We start from the raw sequence: 22,193 nt of genomic DNA, 5'->3' as shown, positions 1-22,193 counted from the left end.
GAGGGATGGGGTGAGGGAGGAAAAAATTGTATGTTCAAACTGTACTACATTGTTGAAACCTACTACCAATAAACATATATTTAAAAAAAAGAATCGACTCTATACTAGCTCTATAGAAGATCAGCATTATGTTTCTACTTACACCAAAAAGTCTGAGCCTACGTAGAAAATGAAGGCGTTGGTGTACTTTTGCACACATACTTGTAACATGGGAGTGCCATCTTATATCACAATCAATGTGTAGTTTGTGTACTCCTAGATATTTATAGGATGTGACCTGTTTGACACAGTCATTTGTGTATATAGGGTAAATAAAAGGGAGGAACTAACTGTCCCCTGGGGGGGCCCTGTACTGCTTACTGGCCTATTAGAGAACGCCAAATTAAATCTCACCTGTTGTGGCCTGTTAGATAGAAAGGAGAAATACCATCTAATCAGAACTGGATTAACCTTCATCTCAGATAATTTACGAAGAAGAATGTCTGGATGGATCATATTAAAGGCTGAGCTAAAATCAACAAAGAGAAGTATTGCATATGTTTTTGTTCCCTCTAAGTGCTTCAATACACAGTGTGTTAGTGTGGAAATCGCATCACAGGTTCCCTGATTCCTTGCATATATGCAAATTGTTGTGGATCTAGTGATAGCTCAGTTTCCTTTCGGAGCTCCTCAGTTAGGATTCTCTCCAGGGATTTGACCACATTGGAGGTTAATGCTACTGGCTGATAGTCATTGTTCTCCTGTGGACAGGGCTTCTATGGGACTGGAACTATAATAGATTTTTTCCAGATTTCTGGCACAGTATGGGTGTCCAAGGATAACTGAAATAGACGCTGCCATGCAGGAGTTAATTCCTGTCACACACATACACACAATGACTTTTTTGCACTCTTTATTCGATCCCTGTGTTTGCTGTGCTTTCTGTGTTTTTGTTGTTTTGAATGTTATGCTATCTATGCCGCTGCATTGTCTGAATGAAGCTAATTAAACAAAGATAAGTTTTACTCTTGTGTACCTGTAAACAAGATGAAACAATAACGTACAACCTTGAACCTTGACTAACGGGATGTCGGACTAATGCGCAGTCCCCCCCCCCCCCCCCCCCCCCCCCAACGCATAGCCTACGGAATAGAGGGTTGGGTTTCACATCTGCTGTGGTGTGAAGTACTGTTAACTGCTGGCTATTGTCTTCATTAAGTAGCCTACCATCAACGAATCTGCATGCCAGGCTACAGTGCTATTAGGTACTTAGCAGTATCATGTATGACAGTAGTGTGGGAACTGGGAACAAAGTATCGCAGGAATGCACAAGCACACCAGCATGCATACGGGGGTGTGCTCCTACTCAAAAGACTGGCAGAACGGTGTGGTGCTGAGTGAAGCGAGCACTACACCACTGCTCTGAACTAAAATGCTAAGTGTTTGCTGAGGTCAGCTGTGGCCATGAAACTGAAGGCATGCCCATTAGCCATATGCAGAATATTAACCACACTAATGGACTGCCATACGTATATACACATTTAAATTCATAGTTTGTTATTGTAAAAACAGCAGCATAAGCAACGGATGCTAATGGATGCTAATGTAGAATAAAATGCAGTGAGTCTGGAACCCTGTTTTCTGTATATGAATTTGATATTGAAGTAGATATCTTTTCCGCCCGACCCTCTAGTTATCTGCTAATTTTGATTTTTTTTTTTTAAATAACCAAAATGTTGTATATGTGCATGACTGAGCCTACCTTTACTGATCTGCTCTGGACTCCAGGACTCATAGGTTCTCAGCAGATTCTTCTTCAGCCCTGGAGGAGCCTGCAGAGACAGAGAGGGAACAACATGAAGAGGGATAGAGAAAACCAGGGTAAAAAGTACATACAATACTAATGATGTTATTGTGTCTCAACATGTTGAGGACGGAATCATCTGCACATATTGCACACTGTGATTAGCTGGAAGGTGTGCCATTCTGCGCCATGATATATATATGTAGAGAGAGAAAGAGAGAGAGAGAGACTACATATAATAGACTATGTATGAGCATTCTTGTAGGCATTGTAAGCAAGCAGCATTATTAGTATTAAACTTGGGTGCATAATATGGCACAAAACTGACCGGTGAATGAATGGTCTACCAAGTCCGAACAATTTCAAACATGTCTGCATTCATGTCATCCAACATGAATAGGCCACTATTAACAGACGAACAATTGATTGAAAACCAGCCTCTGGAGTGGACAGGTAATATATGTCTCACTTGATTGGCAAAATAGAGCCCCCTACTGCTTATTTCATGAACTATCTCCCAATAATTGTATTTTATCAGTTGATGGAAACGGGCAAAATGTGCTTTTCGTTCATCAAATTTCTAAAAATCCTCTTCCTATTTTTGAAAAGGCTTGATGGAAAGGCTCCTAGTGTAACTTCCCTATGGCAATTCTAATTTGGGTAAGATTGGTTGTTGCGTTCATGATGCTTTTCTTTACGAAATAGGCCCTGTCCACACATTTGTAACTTGTAAGGCAATTACAGACAAATGGTATGGCATGTCAAGACCATTGTTGACAGTAATTGTCACATGCCTTTGATTGATTGATTGATTGATTTAATATAATAATACTTGGCAAAAAAATAGCAAACTTTACAGCAGTACAATTACACAAGTAACGTTACAAGGATAACAGTAACACAAAAAGCCCTGATGACTTGTTTCCATTGTGGTCCTATGTATTCAATTCATCAGGAAGAAATTCATAAAAGTAATGTCAGAAGCGGGATTTGAACCCGCGCCTCCATTCGGAGACCAGAAGTCCCTTAACCTGGAAGGTTTGTCACCTTGAGTCTGGCGCCTTAGACCGCTCGGCCATCCTGACATGATCTAACAAGATGATTCTTACCTAACTTAGTGAAAAATAAATTGGGTTTCTGCAACTAACATTTGTAGCAATTTAATATATGGTTTTGCACACTCAATTCATAATTAATCAATTTCGGAGCTCTGGCTCATGGGTTAAGAACCAAAAATAACTGAACCGGTTCCCAACCGGTGGAAAAGGAGCCTGAGAGTCTGGAACATGTTTCCATTTGGAGGTACGAGAGAAAAGGCACTGCTGAGATTTGAACTCAGGATCTCCTGTTTACTAGACAGGCGCTTTACCAACTAAGCCACAGCGCCAGGTGTCACTAACTCGTTTCAGAGTGTGAAATGGGAATAAATGGAAGCACTTCCGGAGGTGTGCTCCATAGAGGCCCCTCAACATGCAATTCCAATTTGGGTAAGATTGGTTGTTGTGTTCATGATATATGCTTTTCTTTTTTTTACTAAATAGGCCCTGTCCACACATTTTTAAGGCAATTACAGACAAATGGTATGGCATATCAAGACCATTGTTGACAGTAATTGTCGCCTGACTTTGATTGATTGATTTAATATAATAATACTTGGCAAACAAATGGCAAACTTTACAGCAGTACAATTACACAAGTAACATTAAAAGGATAATAGTATCACAAAAAGCCCCGATGACTTGTTTCCATTGTAGTCCTATGTATTCAATTCATCAAGAAGAAATTCATAAAAGTAATGTCAGAAGCGGGATTTGAACCCGCGCCTCCATTCGGAGACCAGAAGTCCCTTAACCTGGAAGGTTTGTCACCTTGAGTCTGGCGCCTTAGACCGCTCGGCCATCCTGACATGACCTCACAAGATGATTCGCACCTAACTTAGTGAAAATTAAATTGGGTTTCTGCAACTAACATTTGTAGCAATTTAATATATGATTTTGCACACTCAATTCATAATTAACCAATTTCAGAGCTCTGGCTCGTGGATTAAGAACCAAAAATAACTGAACCGGTTCCCAACCGGTGGAAAAGGGGCCTGAGAGTCTGGAACATGTTTCCATTTGGAGGTACGAGAGAAAAGGCACTGCTGAGATTTGAACTCAGGATCTCCTGTTTACTAGACAGGCGCTTTACCAACTAAGCCACAGCGCCAGGTGTCACTAACTCGTTTCAGAGTGTAAAATGGGAATAAATGGAAGCACTTCCGGAGCTGTGCTCCATAGAGGCCCCTCAACATGCAATTCCAATTTGGGTAAGATCGGTTGTTGCGTTCATGATATATGCTTTCCTTTTTTTTCACGAAATAGGCCCTGTCCACACATTTTTAAGGCAATTACAGACAAATGGTATGGCATATCAAGACCATTGTTGACAGTCATTGTCGCCTGACTTTGATTGATTGATTGATTGATTTAATATAATAATACTTGGCAAACAAATGTCAAACTTTACAGCGTTACAATTACACAAGTAACGTTAAAAGGATAATAGTAACACAAAAAGCCCTGATGACTTGTTTCCATTGTGGTCCTATGTATTCAATTCATCAGGAAGAAATTCATAAAAGTAATGTCAGAAGCGGGATTTGAACCCGCGCCTCCATTCGGAGACCAGAAGTCCCTTAACCTGGAAGGTTTGTCACCTTGAGTCTGGCGCCTTAGACCGCTCGGCCATCCTGACATGACCTCACAAGATGATTCGCACCTAACTTAGTGAAAATTAAATTGGGTTTCTGCAACTAACATTTGTAGCAATTTAATATATGATTTTGCACACTCAATTCATAATTAACCAATTTCAGAGCTCTGGCTCATGGATTAAGAACCAAAAATAACTGAACCGGTTCCCAACCGGTGGAAAAGGGGCCCGAGAGTCTGGAACATGTTTCCATTTGGAGGTACGAGACAGGCACCCCTGTAAAAACACCACCCCACCCCACCCCCCCCCCCCACACTTTTTCCCCTCACTGTATATGTATCTTTTCCCTTTTTGCTTATATATGATGAATTCCTGTTCTGTTCTTTAACTACATAGAAGTGTCTATTTGTATGTCTCTATATGTTTTGATGAATTGAACAATGTGGACCCTGTTGTAAACAAGTGTAATGCTTACTTGGGTCGTCCACTCACAGTTAACAGTCTCTGTATTGAGTTTGTGCTTGAAATGTACTGTAATTCTACAAACTGTTAATAAATATTTCAATCAATCAAAATGTCAGAAGCGGGATTTGAACCCGCGCCTCCAAGAGAGAAAAGGCACTGCTGAGATTTGAACTCAGGATCTCCTGTTTACTAAACAGGCGCTTTAACCAACTAAGCCACAGCGCCAGGTGATACACAACTCGTTTCAGAGTGTGAAATGCAGCACCAGGAATGTGGTTTCAGATAAAAACTATCTCCATGTGTGGGTGGGAGAGAAAAGGCACTGCTGAGATTTGAACTCAGGATCTCCTGTTTACTAAACAGGCGCTTTAACCAACTAAGCCACAGCGCCAGGTGTCACTGAACTCGTTTCAGAGTGTGAAATGGGAATAAATGGAAGCACTTCCGGAGCTGCTCCATAGAGGCCCCTCAACATGCAATTCCAATTTGGGTAAGATCGGTTGTTGTGTTCATGATATATGCTTTCCTTTTTTTTACGAAATAGGCCCTGTCCACACATTTTTAAGGCAATTACAGACAAATGGTATGGCATATCAAGACCATTGTTGACAGTATTTGTCGCATGACTTTGATTGATTGATTTAATATAATAATACTTGGCAAACAAATGGCAGACTTTACAGCGGTACAATTACACAAGTAACGTTACAAGGATAACAGTAACACAAAAAGCCCTGATGACTTGTTTCCATTGTGGTCCTATGTATTCAATTCATCAAGAAGAAATTCATAAAAGTAATGTCAGAAGCGGGATTTGAACCCGCGCCTCCATTCGGAGACCAGAAGTCCCTTAACCTGGAAGGTTTGTCACCTTGAGTCTGGCGCCTTAGACCGCTCGGCCATCCTGACATGACCTCACAAGATGATTCGCACCTAACTTAGTGAAAATTAAATTGGGTTTCTGCAACTAACATTTGTAGCAATTTAATATATGATTTTGCACACTCAATTCATAATTAACCAATTTCAGAGCTCTGGCTCATGGATTAAGAACCAAAAATAACTGAACCGGTTCCCAACCGGTGGAAAAGGGGCCCGAGAGTCTGGAACATGTTTCCATTTGGAGGTACGAGACAGGCACCCCTGTAAAAACACCACCCCACCCCACCCCCCCCCCCCCACACTTTTTCCCCTCACTGTATATGTATCTTTTCCCTTTTTGCTTATATATGATGAATTCCTGTTCTGTTCTTTAACTACATAGAAGTGTCTATTTGTATGTCTCTATATGTTTTGATGAATTGAACAATGTGGACCCTGTTGTAAACAAGTGTAATGCTTACTTGGGTCGTCCACTCACAGTTAACAGTCTCTGTATTGAGTTTGTGCTTGAAATGTACTGTAATTCTACAAACTGTTAATAAATATTTCAATCAATCAAAATGTCAGAAGCGGGATTTGAACCCGCGCCTCCAAGAGAGAAAAGGCACTGCTGAGATTTGAACTCAGGATCTCCTGTTTACTAAACAGGCGCTTTAACCAACTAAGCCACAGCGCCAGGTGATACACAACTCGTTTCAGAGTGTGAAATGCAGCACCAGGAATGTGGTTTCAGATAAAAACTATCTCCATGTGTGGGTGGGAGAGAAAAGGCACTGCTGAGATTTGAACTCAGGATCTCCTGTTTACTAAACAGGCGCTTTAACCAACTAAGCCACAGCGCCAGGTGTCACTGAACTCGTTTCAGAGTGTGAAATGGGAATAAATGGAAGCACTTCCGGAGCTGCTCCATAGAGGCCCCTCAACATGCAATTCCAATTTGGGTAAGATCGGTTGTTGTGTTCATGATATATGCTTTCCTTTTTTTTACGAAATAGGCCCTGTCCACACATTTTTAAGGCAATTACAGACAAATGGTATGGCATATCAAGACCATTGTTGACAGTATTTGTCGCATGACTTTGATTGATTGATTTAATATAATAATACTTGGCAAACAAATGGCAGACTTTACAGCGGTACAATTACACAAGTAACGTTACAAGGATAACAGTAACACAAAAAGCCCTGATGACTTGTTTCCATTGTGGTCCTATGTATTCAATTCATCAAGAAGAAATTCATAAAAGTAATGTCAGAAGCGGGATTTGAACCCGCGCCTCCATTCGGAGACCAGAAGTCCCTTAACCTGGAAGGTTTGTCACCTTGAGTCTGGCGCCTTAGACCGCTCGGCCATCCTGACATGACCTCACAAGATGATTCGCACCTAACTTAGTGAAAATTAAATTGGGTTTCTGCAACTAACATTTGTAGCAATTTAATATATGATTTTGCACACTCAATTCATAATTAACCAATTTCAGAGCTCTGGCTCATGGATTAAGAACCAAAAATAACTGAACCGGTTCCCAACCGGTGGAAAAGGGGCCCGAGAGTCTGGAACATGTTTCCATTTGGAGGTACGAGACAGGCACCCCTGTAAAAACACCACTCCACCCCCCCCCCACTTTTTCCCCTCACTGTATATGTATCTTTTCCCTTTTTGCTTATATATGATGAATTCCTGTTCTGTTCTTTAACTACATAGAAGTGTCTATTTGTATGTCTCTATATGTTTTGATGAATTGAACAATGTGGACCCTGTTGTAAACAAGTGTAATGCTTACTTGGGTCGTCCACTCACAGTTAACAGTCTCTGTATTGAGTTTGTGCTTGAAATGTACTGTAATTCTACAAACTGTTAATAAATATTTCAATCAATCAAAATGTCAGAAGCGGGATTTGAACCCGCGCCTCCAAGAGAGAAAAGGCACTGCTGAGATTTGAACTCAGGATCTCCTGTTTACTAAACAGGCGCTTTAACCAACTAAGCCACAGCGCCAGGTGATACACAACTCGTTTCAGAGTGTGAAATGCAGCACCAGGAATGTGGTTTCAGATAAAAACTATCTCCATGTGTGGGTGGGAGAGAAAAGGCACTGCTGAGATTTGAACTCAGGATCTCCTGTTTACTAAACAGGCGCTTTAACCAACTAAGCCACAGCGCCAGGTGTCACTGAACTCGTTTCAGAGTGTGAAATGGGAATAAATGGAAGCACTTCCGGAGCTGCTCCATAGAGGCCCCTCAACATGCAATTCCAATTTGGGTAAGATCGGTTGTTGTGTTCATGATATATGCTTTCCTTTTTTTTACGAAATAGGCCCTGTCCACACATTTTTAAGGCAATTACAGACAAATGGTATGGCATATCAAGACCATTGTTGACAGTATTTGTCGCATGACTTTGATTGATTGATTTAATATAATAATACTTGGCAAACAAATGGCAGACTTTACAGCGGTACAATTACACAAGTAACGTTACAAGGATAACAGTAACACAAAAAGCCCTGATGACTTGTTTCCATTGTGGTCCTATGTATTCAATTCATCAAGAAGAAATTCATAAAAGTAATGTCAGAAGCGGGATTTGAACCCGCGCCTCCATTCAGAGACCAGAAGTCCCTTAACCTGGAAGGTTTGTCACCTTGAGTCTGGCGCCTTAGACCGCTCGGCCATCCTGACATGACCTCACAAGATGATTCGTACCTAACTTAGTGAAAATTAAATTGGGTTTCTGCAACTAACATTTGTAGCAATTTAATATATGATTTTGCACACTCAATTCATAATTAACCAATTTCAGAGCTCTGGCTCATGGATTAAGAACCAAAAATAACTGAACCGGTTCCCAACCGGTGGAAAAGGGGCCCGAGAGTCTGGAACATGTTTCCATTTGGAGGTACGAGACAGGCACCCCTGTAAAAACACCACCCCACCCCACACCCCCCCCCCCCTTTTCCCCTCACTGTATATGTATCTTTTCCCTTTTTGCTTATATATGATGAATTCCTGTTCTGTTCTTTAACTACATAGAAGTGTCTATTTGTATGTCTCTATATGTTTTGATGAATTGAACAATGTGGACCCTGTTGTAAACAAGTGTAATGCTTACTTGGGTCGTCCACTCACAGTTAACAGTCTCTGTATTGAGTTTGTGCTTGAAATGTACTGTAATTCTACAAACTGTTAATAAATATTTCAATCAATCAAAATGTCAGAAGCGGGATTTGAACCCGCGCCTCCAAGAGAGAAAAGGCACTGCTGAGATTTGAACTCAGGATCTCCTGTTTACTAAACAGGCGCTTTAACCAACTAAGCCACAGCGCCAGGTGATACACAACTCGTTTCAGAGTGTGAAATGCAGCACCAGGAATGTGGTTTCAGATAAAAACTATCTCCATGTGTGGGTGGGAGAGAAAAGGCACTGCTGAGATTTGAACTCAGGATCTCCTGTTTACTAAACAGGCGCTTTAACCAACTAAGCCACAGCGCCAGGTGTCACTGAACTCGTTTCAGAGTGTGAAATGGGAATAAATGGAAGCACTTCCGGAGCTGCTCCATAGAGGCCCCTCAACATGCAATTCCAATTTGGGTAAGATCGGTTGTTGTGTTCATGATATATGCTTTCCTTTTTTTTACGAAATAGGCCCTGTCCACACATTTTTAAGGCAATTACAGACAAATGGTATGGCATATCAAGACCATTGTTGACAGTATTTGTCGCATGACTTTGATTGATTGATTTAATATAATAATACTTGGCAAACAAATGGCAGACTTTACAGCGGTACAATTACACAAGTAACGTTACAAGGATAACAGTAACACAAAAAGCCCTGATGACTTGTTTCCATTGTGGTCCTATGTATTCAATTCATCAAGAAGAAATTCATAAAAGTAATGTCAGAAGCGGGATTTGAACCCGCGCCTCCATTCGGAGACCAGAAGTCCCTTAACCTGGAAGGTTTGTCACCTTGAGTCTGGCGCCTTAGACCGCTCGGCCATCCTGACATGACCTCACAAGATGATTCGTACCTAACTTAGTGAAAATTAAATTGGGTTTCTGCAACTAACATTTGTAGCAATTTAATATATGATTTTGCACACTCAATTCATAATTAACCAATTTCAGAGCTCTGGCTCATGGATTAAGAACCAAAAATAACTGAACCGGTTCCCAACCGGTGGAAAAGGGGCCCGAGAGTCTGGAACATGTTTCCATTTGGAGGTACGAGACAGGCACCCCTGTAAAAACACCACCCCACCCCACACCCCCCCCCCACACTTTTTCCCCTCACTGTATATGTATCTTTTCCCTTTTTGCTTATATATGATGAATTCCTGTTCTGTTCTTTAACTACATAGAAGTGTCTATTTGTATGTCTCTATATGTTTTGATGAATTGAACAATGTGGACCCTGTTGTAAACAAGTGTAATGCTTAATTGGGTCGTCCACTCACAGTTAACAGTCTCTGTATTGAGTTTGTGCTTGAAATGTACTGTAATTCTACAAACTGTTAATACATTTTTCAATCAATCAATCAATCAAAATGTCAGAAGCGGGATTTGAACCCGCGCCTCCAAGAGAGAAAAGGCACTGCTGAGATTTGAACTCAGGATCTCCTGTTTACTAAACAGGCGCTTTAACCAACTAAGCCACAGCGCCAGGTGATACACAACTCGTTTCAGAGTGTGAAATGCAGCACCAGGAATGTGGTTTCAGATAAAAACTCTCTCCATGTGTGGGTGGGAGAGAAAAGGCACTGCTGAGATTTGAACTCAGGATCTCCTGTTTACTAGACAGGCGCTTTACCAACTAAGTCACAGCGCCACATGTTACCTAACCTGTTTCAGAGTGTGAAATGCAGCACCAGGAATGTGGTTTCAGATTAAACATCTCCATGTGCGGGTGGGAGAAAAAAGGCACTGCTGAGATTCGAACTCAGGATCTCCTGTTTACTAAACAGGCGCTTTAACCAACTAAGCCACAGCGCCGGGTGTCTCTTGGCTGTCTAAGCACAGGCAATAAAGAGAAGGCAGGACACTGGCCTATTTTTAACATCCCCTATAAACAAAAGATAGATGTTCTTATGGCAAGACTCTACTCATTCTACTCTAGACGTGTAACAATTTATATCTATCTATTTTAGCCATTTTTGCATGACACTGTTAAGAATAAATTAGAGTTTAAGTTGTTGATTTTCATTGATATGTGATATGGGCACCCACTGGATTTATATCAGCCACTGAGCCACATGACCTCATATTATGTTGTAATTACTGCACTAATCAAAAATTGACTTGGCTGGCAACATTTTTTGTTAATATCAGTTTTACAAGTAAAACAAGTGGGTGAAATGATGTTTTGTGCATAGTTCCTATTGTGTTATTTTCCCAAGAAAACAAAGAAATGGAAGAAGAGGGGGGTGGGTGGTGGTCGGGGGGGTGGGGTAAGGAGATCAAGGCAGGGAAGAAGAAAGTTTGAGCACTTTTACCACAAATAAGTAAAAGTAAAGGGTTTTGGATACTTAAAAGCTTGTTTCACAAACACACTCGTTGGGTTTCTTTGACTTTGACCATAAGGTGGTTTTGTTATTTTCAGGTTGTACAGCCATACAACCAAGGGGTTTCTTTCGGCAAGAACTTTATAGTGACACAATGTAGCGGAGCTCGCACGGAAGCAGCCTTCTCCCTCCATTGGCACTCCCTCATTAATAGTCTCATTAAGCTACATTTCTCTAAACAAACATTACAAGTCCATAGACTTGGCTGACACAGTAATTTCAGAAAGCCATGCATAGAAGGGGATAGCGGCTCTCAAAAAGAAAAATATTTATATAGAACATGTGCTTCTAGATTACTCCATTCATGTAAAAAATTAAGAAGAAAGATAATCAATAGTTGCTGTTCCAAACCCTCCTTTCTTAGTGATTGTGGTGGGAATACTGTGTATTGTCATTACTCTCAGCTTCAAGTCAGGTCCAGTTTCTTTTCCTGTCAGTCTGTTTTGAGTATAACGCATCATGAAGAGTCTCATTAAGCTATACTCTGAATGTCAGTGAGAAGATTGATTGGATATTAACACACTTCGTTAGTCAAGGACTAAACTCCCAACCCTCACAGACTGAGACTGACACCACATGCTGGGCTGTCAAGATCCATGGAAACCCTCCAAATGATGGAAGTGAATGCATAAATAACCAACTGGCATGAGATCCACTGCGGAGACTGATGTTCAACACCTCCATGGTGACTCCGGCTTGCCCGGGCAATGAACAAAACTGGCCGTTATCGTGGGTGGGAAGCCAGTTAGGGGAAAGTGATTAGTGGTTGGTGTTGCCAGATGGATGGCTTTCAGGGGTCTCTTTGTACGGATGGATCCAGACTTTTTATTGAGTTATACATGTGTTATTATAGGCTAGTATAATGATTCATAGGTGGTGACATGTTAGGATGGCCGAGCGGTCGATAGCACTGCGGTCAGGTTGCAGTCTCCCCTGCAGGCTTGGGTTCGAGTCCCACTACTATTATTATTACTGGTATTTATTATTATATATATTTTTACAGTATTTATACCTCAGTAACCCAATTGTAAATTGTATATATGCTATGCTATGGTAAAATTGTATAATACTAATTAAGGTAAGGTACGGTAGGTATATGAGAGTCCTTGACATTGAAAAGTTTGGGAACCGCTGGGTGCTAATTAAAGATGGAGTGCCACACTTTTTGTATTTTTCCAGTTTTTCATGTGTCTATGAGGTGACAGTACTTCATTAGACACCCTGGAGTCGTTTTTATATGCAATGGACTGTATTCACTTTGTATTTAGGGTTTCTTCCTGGAGGCTGAACACTTGACAGTCAAACGGGCCAATGAAATAAACAGTAATATAGTGACACCACACTATCAGCCCCTCCCCTAACCTAATGGGTGAGGCTTCAGTTCAGGTGGATCACCACCCATCACCACCCACCAGGCAAACCAGGGATACTTAATTAACTGGTGGGCATGTCCACATAAAAACAACATTTAAAAAAATACTATACACTTTAGGGTGGAAAGAAATCGTGGCACTCCATCTTTAAATAATAATGTTTGATGATTGAAGCTAACAGGCTAAAAAGAGCCCTCTGTTATTATTACTAGTACTTCCTATTACTTACTGTACTGTATTAATTTGTATTCATAGTGATGGATATTACAAAACCATGACACAGACTGAACTTACTCAACACATAAACGCTATCGTTGACCTGAGTCCCCCAATGATCTATACCAGGGGTACCCACGCTTGAGAGCTACTTTAAAAATGACAAGATCTACCCACTGAATACCATAGTCTAAATATAATTATCATGAAATAGGTAGTCTTTTTTGTATTTAATTTGTAATGCTACCGACGTTTGTGCACAGCAACACTCTTGAAACTATAAGATTGCATTGTTGGTTTGAGCTGAAAAGCCCTTTTATGTCAATCAATCAAGTAATTTTAATTCAAGTAGCAGATGCAAAAAAATATATATATATATTTTATATTTAAATTAAATATTCTTTAGGGGCATGTCATGCGATCTGCACAGCCTTTGTGATCTACTGGTAGATCGTGATCTACCTTTTGGGCACCCCTGATCTATACTATAGACCAGTGGTCCTTGGTGGTCCCCATGCAGCTAAATGATGGAGAGTTGGAAACCAAATGGCCCCCTATAGATCTTTAACAATTGAGAGTGTGAAATGAAACCAAATGGACCCGTCCGTGGCTCAACTGATCAATAAACAATGGACCACTGCTATAGATTCTAAAGGCTGCCTCCTTTTTGAGGGGCGCTAGCCCCTCCAATGCCTGGCTTTGTGTGTGCCCTCGATGACGTAATGTGGCAGCCAAGTCTATGGACTTGACCATAGGCAGCCCTCACTTCACACGAGTGTCTCTTTGTATTGCCGAAATGATCTACAAGCTCAGTTGTACATTGGCTAATTTCATTCCCAGAATAGAATAGGGGTGCCAGGGTTCGAATCATCTCTGTTCAGAAACCAAAACGTATGGTAAACGTACAGTATGCATGGGTTATCATGCCCAACAGCAACACTATGGTTAAATTAGCAGTTAAAATCTATTTACCACTTTACAAAAGAGATGATAGAGAGATAGAGAGAGACCCCTGCAGGCTGTTTATTATTAGAGGAAAGCTGCTGACAGTGAATGACGCTCGCTTTCAGCCTCAGGGAGCGAGAGAGATCAACTGGACTACATTTTCCTGTAAGGACATACTGTATTGTTCGGTGTGTGTGTGTGTGTGTGCGTGTGTGTGTGTGTGTGTGTGTGTGTGTGTGTGTGTGTGTGTGTGTGTGTGTGTGTGTGTGTGTGTGTGTGTGTGTGTGTGTGTGTGTGTGTGTGTGTGAGTGCGTGTGCGTGTGTGTGTGTGTGCGTGCGTGCGTGCGTAATATCTGTGTGGGTGACTTGTATAGAAAGTGAATAACAGAGGCAGAATTTCAATTTGCCTTTGGTTGTGTCCACATACCATGAATATAATTAAATAAGCGAGTGTTAAGTATCCTCACATCCTCTGATCTTTTCAGTGCTATTTTTATCAGGTTGTTCCTGTTAAAGCAGAAGACAGTCTTGCACTTTAATTCAAAGTCATATTCATTTAGAATTAGCGAGATATGGCATGGAAGCTAAAAATGTAATCATAGCTGGCTATAATAACTCTGTATGCCCGGCACGAAAAGCACATTTCTTTCAAATGATTAGTTAGAATGCTAGCAAGTTGATATTATACTATTAACCAGCTGCTAAATCCTGGCCCTTCCACCCACCTTCTCTCACAAACCTGTTTTGAAACGTGAGGAGTTTGCTATATTTTATTATTAAAATAAAGTATTTGCATCGTGACTACGAGCTGCATGACCTCTCTTCTCTGTTCAGTGGTAAACACAACCAATATTATTGCATTATTGACACTGGCGATCCTTATGAGAAAATGTTCATAAGCTAAGCATGATAGAGGAACTTCTCCACCTCTCATCTTGACTCTGTTCTTTAAGCTTAAACAGGGTTGCAAACTCTGTTTTAAAGTTAAACCATATGAAGACACCACATTTAGATAGTGAGACTCTAACTGATTATAGACAAATATCCATTCTCCTTTTTATTAGCAATATACTATATATGAACCCGCGCCTATATAATATATAATCAAATCAAAATCAATTCCTTCCTATATGAAAACAAGATTCTGGAAAGGTTTCATTAAGGTTTAATCACAGCAACAGTGTTGCTCTCACTAAAACTGTCAGTCCTGTATAGACTCAATAATGTAATAGGTCTCTGTATTTAGATGAAGTGCATCATTCAGCAAGATCATCTTCAAACCTATGTTGGAACTTGGTCTCTCTGCATTCTGCTGCTTAAAATATATGTACGGAAATACTCTCACTCTATCACACACACACACACACACACACAGGACTTGTTTGTAAATGTTTCTTCCTTTTTTTCTACTTGTGCCCCAGGAGAGAATGAAATACAGAAAATCCCTGATATGACCTTTACCGAGAGAGAGAGAGAGAGAGAGAGAGAGAGAGAGAGAGAGAGAGAGACAGACGTGTAAAGAGACACACACATGGACAAATGCATTCTGCAATCAGAGTGTTATTTGTCTTGTTGTAGACAAGGCAGTGGTTACTGACTGTGTGTGTGTGTGTGTGTGTGTGTGTGTGTGTGTGTGTGTGTGTGGTGCGTACCTCATAGGTGACCTTGAGGCTGGACTGTAGGAGGATAGGAGGGAACTTGGGGTGAACCTCGGCCGTCAGCCACAGGCGGAAACCTGCCTTGGGCTGCAGCGCCTTCAGCTCCTGTGGGGAAGAGATGGAGAGGAGCGCACACACACACACACACACACACACACACACATTGATCAAGACGTGCACATTTCATTTCTCTCTAGCTTAATAAAGCTTTACAATCATTTTAACCGCACTATCCATATTTCATACATTGGCTTTTCAAAAGCAGAGGCTATACGAGTCACTTAATGCCGTGTGGCGAGCTTGTACATCTGCTATTTTTGAACATTTTTGCAAAAAGTATCAAACCTTTGCGGATCACTGACATGAAAAGGTTTGAGAACCACTGACCTTGGGGATGCTAGGCCTTGGACGCTATGGGGTCATGTGGTTTACTAGATGTGAGGGTCGCACAGAGTTGTCTACTTAGCAAGGAATCAACAGCATTTTGGGTCAATCTCCCACTCGAGTATAAAACATATCACTTGGTAAAACATCCTCACTTAATTGCACTTATGGTCTGTCCTTCATCTGTTCATCTCTCTCTTTCTCTCTCTCTGGGTTAAAAATAATTTGTTGGTGCCTCAGGGTTTCCATGCCGTTTAATTAGGTGCTCATTCAAACAAGATGGAGCAAAATTCAGTCTCCCCCCCCCCCCCCCACACGCACACACACGCTTGTAATTGTTTGAAAATGAAACCCTGAACAGTCATAACTCATGCTTTGTTTGGCCAAAATTCATGGCACTTGTGAAAGAGAGAGAGAGAGTCTGTGAGCCAGGGTCCCAAAATTGGGGTCATCAGTATCAACTGGGGGGATTAATTCTCAGCACGCACGCACAATATGCAAATGCAATGTCTTCCATGCTCGCGTATAATGCGGTTGGCATGTTTGGCCTCAATAGATAATCTTATCTAGAGATCAGAGCACCTCCACCTGTCAAAAATGACTTGAGTGACAGTACAGATGTAGTTAGCATTACTGCACCAGTTGCGATATTTGTAACACCTCAGTCCCAACACACACACACACACACACACACACACACACACACACACACACACACACACACACACACACACACACACACACACACACACAAACACACACACACACACGTCTCTGGACCATGTCCAGACTGTATATCTCCAGGACGAATGAAACGGTACGCCTGCTAGTGCAGGAAGCGTCATTATATGAGATCATGCTCCGTTGATGATCTAAGACTCCTCGTTTCACGGGCGTTGCTCCAGGCTGTACATCTTGATAGCACAGTCGATTCTATCCCCAGATACTAGCTTTGGGGAGAGAGTTGTGTGAGTGAGTGTGTGCGTGTGTGCGTGCATGTGTGCGTGCGTGCGAGGGCAAACAGCATCAAAGGGAGATATCACTCAATGTACAGCCGCGTTGGGAGCGTACAAATTGAGCTGTTCGAAGAAGGTGAAGTGAATAAACTTTTTATCTTGGATTTCTCCAGCTCCGGCTTTGATCGATGCTTTTTAATGAATGAGAAGAGTTGGTGCAGTATTTGAAGGATAACTCTCTCAACTAAAAAGAAAAGGGAAAAAATAATGTTTTGAGTTTAGACCCTGCATCAGTGCATGGGGGTCTGACATTTGCCATGCAGTCCTCCTGTGGGGGCGAAATGACCCAGTAACATGTATTTCTCTCTCTCTCTCGTTTGAGAGGGAGAGATCGAGAGACATGGCAGATAAACAGACAAAAATAATGAGAGATAGACAACAGAAAAATAGACAGATGGTGAAGGAGGATGTCATATAGACAAGAGAGACGCAATGCCAGCATCAATTATACTCAGGGAACATTGACCACACTTGCACCTCTCTCTCTCTCTCTCTCTCTCTGCTCAACTGTCTGCTTACAGGTCCCAGAGGGCAATGAAGGAGGGAAGGAGAGAGGGGTGGGTTGAAAAGAAGCAGAAAGCTGTTCTACAAGCTTGAGAGAGAGAGAGAGAGAGAGAGAGAGAGAGAGAGAGAGAGGTAATAAAATATAAGTGAGATGAAGGCGATATCTCTTTGTACTCTCCTTCATCCCTGGATGCTTCTCCACCTGTCTGCTCTAACTTGCTGTGACACCCCCCTCTCTTCCCCTCCCCTTCCTCCCTTCTGCGTCCGATAGTCTTTTCTTTTTTGTCGTCCCCCCCCCCCCCCCCCCACACACACACACCTCACCTCTCCTTTGATTCTCAGAGAGAGAATTTGGAAAATCCATTCAACGGGATCCAGTGGAAAACACCAAATAATGCAGGCAGGGCAGAGTTAGGATGATACCCACTCAGTCAAAATAAAAAGAGGGCACATACATTCTACAACCACCTCAAAGAAAGTGACCCAGATGCACTCCATAAGGCACTCACACACAGCTAAACTCTAGAGAGGTGCCCCCTCAGCCAGCTGGCCCTGGAACTCAGTGCACAAACACAAACAGAGCCACCAGATAAAAAAACCCCACAAAAGCAGAGTATACTAGAATGCTATCTGGCCCTAAACACTGTGGAGTACAGACTCAGTGAGCAGTCTTGCGATCGAGAAAGGCCGTCATAGGCAGACCTGTCTCCCTATAGGGAAAACAGACTATGCACTATCCACTGCCCATACAATGAAGTAGAAACTGAGCTAGTAGCTACACAGTAATTCCTAACCCTCTGTCCAGTGTACCAAGACATCAGAGACACATAATTCCCAGAGATTGCAATCACCCACAGAGATTTTGAAAACATGACTAATCCCATATCTGCTGGGCGAAGTACAACAATGTGCAAACACAGCAGCAAGATTTGTGAGCTGCTGTGATATAGGAGAAGGATATCATATGGAACACAACCACCCTAAAGACTAATCATTGTGTGTATTCCTGCACTAGCTGCATCGAGTGATCTCAGTACATAGAAATTAATTTATTGGAGATTCTGACTTTCAATTGCACATACATTTTGTTTTGATTGTATTGTTCTTTGGCAACAATAAAGTCCTTTGAATTGAATTGAATTGAATTGAGAGAGAGAGAGAGAGAGAGAGAGAGAGAGAGCAAAGGGACAGAGGACTGTAAGCTGATTTCATTCACATTGGACTCAGCACTGACATCTCCCTGGACAGCACGGTCTGTGGCTAACCCCAGGAGACACGCACACACGCACACGGTCCAATCACTGCCAACACCTGTGCCTCCCAGTGAGATATGACCTGCTACAGTGACACAGCACTAAAAGCGAAGTCGGGAATTGCGCTCGCACATACACACACACACACACACACACACACGCGAGCGAGAGCACACGCACACGCAAACACATACACACACGCACACGCACACACACACACACACACACACACACACACACACACACACAGTGACTAACATGAGCCAGCAGGTGGAATGCAAAAATGCATATGCGTGGCAAACGAACAGGAGGTTATTTTAGATATGTAAATCTGCACCAGCAGGCAGAATGTTGGTGTTTGATTCAATGTGAGTGATGCACGCATGTGTGCGCGTGCACGTGAATTATGAAAGATAACCCGAAGAGGATCACAAATACGATAAATAGAGACTACCGACGTGGAGAGATTTGAGAGATGGAAGATGAAAGAAAAGTAAACATATTTGATTTGTTTCGCGTTCCAGTGCAGTGTGCTTTTAACACTCATGACGCCAAATCGCTTCGGAACCCGTCAGATTACGGGTTAAGATGTAACTCCGAAGGTCGCCATACCCGTCAGATGGCGGGTTGTAAGGTTTATATAAATTCCATGCAGCCAAAGCTCAACACTAACCTTTCGTGCTGCCCAGGCTGCTAGACAGCGCCTACGTTCTTCCCATCATGATGATCAATGCGCACGCCTCCTATAAGGATCCACTCATTGTCGTTTCTTTGCTGCTTGTTTTCTCAGATAAATACTCCAAAGTTGTTGTTTTAGTCCAATCCGCCCGACGTTCAGATGTAAATAGTGATTTCTGATCGCATCGCGCCTGACATATTACGTGAAAATAAGACCCGTCGGCTGCTCGTATATACAACTTTTTGCTCCTCCTCTCGAGTTATAAATGAGTGGTTAAATGCATGTTAATGCTTCATAATTATGCCTTATACACATTTAATAGACCATGAACAAGCTTTTAGTAAGATATTTACTAATGACTTGTTTAATGTTTCCAGTTTAGATTTAAACTGGAAACATCAGGCACGCGGCACCTTATGTGTTTGATTTACTACTTGAGTAAATGAGGAATAGTTCCAAATGTAGAATAACGTCCCAATAATCTATACAAACTATTGACATTGTCTCAACAACTGAATTCGGTCAAATTAAAATCATGGTGTACTATTCACTTATCCTTCTAATCCAGTACGGATGATAACCAACTATTAATTCACACGTGATGGGACTTTGTGGTAGCGTGGCCGAGTGGTCTAAGGCGCTGGATTTAGGCTCCAGTCTCTTCGGAGGCGTGGGTTCAAATCCCACCGCTGCCAAAGAAGCTTTTAGGTGCCAAATTCCAGTGGTGCATACAATTCAAATGAGCTTTATTGGCATGAGAAAACTTATGTTTACATAAGTACCTTTTCAAGGTACCCAAAGTCGCTTTACAGAACAAATTAAAAACTGTTTTATTAGAAAGATAAACTAGTTAATAAGTTAAAAGGTTAAAAACTAGAAACTAAGGTAGCCAGACAAAGTGGGGAATTATGTAGGAGAAGAGAAGATCTGTTTTATAGCAGCTCTGTTTACATGTGCAAGGTCCAGCGATCTACATGGTACAGATAGTAGTCCTGTGTAGTCAATGGTCAGGAATCAACTTTTTCCCCCAAAATAATGTGCGCGCGCGCGCAACGACTGACCTTTTCCAGCAGCGGTAGCCATGCAGTGACCAGGTGGAGGTTTTTGAGACAAAGCCAGTCTCCATTACGGGAAGATTCCCTGAGCATGGCTAAGGCCACATCAGCCTGACCCTGACCCATAGAGATCTAGAGAGAGAGAGAGAGAGAGAGAGAGAGAGAGAGAGAGAGAGAGAGATAAAGAGAGTTGACATTTTAATATGGAGAAAAACAAAACAAATGTTGAGTTTTGTAATAGTATACAATACATTAACAAAATCCATTTGGTTTTGTCTACAATTCTTTCTTGTATATAATCTATTGAATTCCACATCCTAATATTATATATTGATGAATACAAATGATTAGCATGCAGCCGAGCGGCCTCTTACGCTGATGGAATCAAAGATACCATCCCACCTTTTGCCACTAGGTGCGGAATGGTACACAAAAGGGTATCTTAAGTGTCTGACAGCAAATCGAATGAACCTGCTATGTTTACTGGTGCAAGATCCCACGAGGGTGCATTGCTTGGACAGAAAAGGTCAATAACAAAGTTGACGTTCTTCTGATTTGTCTCTCTGAAAAAAAAGGCATTTGTAATGTCAGAGCGTTGGGAAGATTATGTGGACTACTGCCACATATATAACAGTACAGTGACCATTGGGCTAAATAATCATTCAGAAGCTGTGTTCACGTCGGAATGAATAGAATCCAACCTACTTCTGGTCTGGTCACACTGATGCAGGAAGTAAACCAGCTGGCAGGTCTTTCTATTCCTATTTGTCTTGGATGGAATGCCCTGAATCGTAGGGCCACTAATCTGCACTGTACAGTAGGTATGATCGCAGAACTTGGGTTGGCATGGTGTTTGTCCTACCTCGTGGTAGGCCTCCCTGCCAACGGTCTCGGCTGCCAGCTCTGTCAGCTCCTGGGAGGGGTCTGCACCGGGAGAGATGATGATCAACACGGGCTCCAGCTCCAGCGTCTCGCCGTACAGGCGCCTCAGGTTCAGAGGAGGAGGAGACAGCTCCTTCATACCTGCAGAGAGAATTAAGACCTATTTCATCCCATGGGGAGGAATTCAGTTTTCAGCTTCGCTTCTCACTGGGGAGCACAGGGGGATAATGGGTGTCTTGTTGAGGGAGAGCTTGACACGTTGCCAGAGCTGGGAATCAAACCTGGGACCTGCTGATCCCAGGCCGGCACTCTGCCCATGCCCATACCAAAATATGGGCTTGTCCCACCCAAACCAAGAATCATATGGGTTCCCCAATAGGCGGCCCGCATATAAATGGCATTACATGGACCATAACAGATCTGATCCATTTGGTTCCATTTGTACTCTCTCAGAGTTAAGTTGACATTGATTTTTATAAATAAAAGTTATAATAAATTGAGGTCCCACATCATTATACACCACCTGGAACCGCCTCAAGGACCAATGGTGTTACATCTATTCTAAGCTAAATTAATTAATGAAAAAATAAAACCCCCAAATTTTCACGCGTGCGGACTCAGCCCCCAGCGTGGTACCCTAGTCAAAATATGGCCCTTCAGGAAAATGCATTGGGGAACCCTGACCTAGATCAACGAGCCAGGCTATTAAAAGGAACATCGTGGAGAAACCCTTTTCTGAGGATATTGCAAGTGGCTTTTGAATTTGTATTTGGACCTTTAATGTTTGTTTAGAGCACATTTAACAACATTGTTTGCCAGGCAAGTCTATGAACCTATA

General features: G+C 42.0%; 1 protein-coding gene across 1 annotated transcript in view; it reads right to left on the bottom strand.

The window, feature by feature from the left end:
* The window catches only part of dync2h1 (dynein cytoplasmic 2 heavy chain 1), a 268,404-nt gene that overhangs the window by 68,296 nt on the left and 177,915 nt on the right, over positions 1–22,193 (bottom strand). Inside the window, exons 82-85 of the mRNA XM_080771399.1 lie at positions 21,336–21,496; positions 20,480–20,605; positions 15,577–15,687; positions 1,742–1,811 (exon numbers count right to left, since the gene is read on the bottom strand). Of these exons, the coding sequence (XP_080627525.1) occupies positions 1,742–1,811; positions 15,577–15,687; positions 20,480–20,605; positions 21,336–21,496 (468 nt within the window). The remainder of the gene's footprint in view (positions 1–1,741; positions 1,812–15,576; positions 15,688–20,479; positions 20,606–21,335; positions 21,497–22,193) is intronic.

This window comes from Protomyctophum bolini (assembly GCF_963924005.1).
Source record: "Protomyctophum bolini genome assembly, chromosome: 9".
Classification (NCBI taxonomy): domain Eukaryota; kingdom Metazoa; phylum Chordata; class Actinopteri; order Myctophiformes; family Myctophidae; genus Protomyctophum; species Protomyctophum bolini.
The sequence above is the reverse complement of the archived record's forward strand: the minus strand, read 5'-3'. Positions and strand labels throughout refer to the sequence as shown.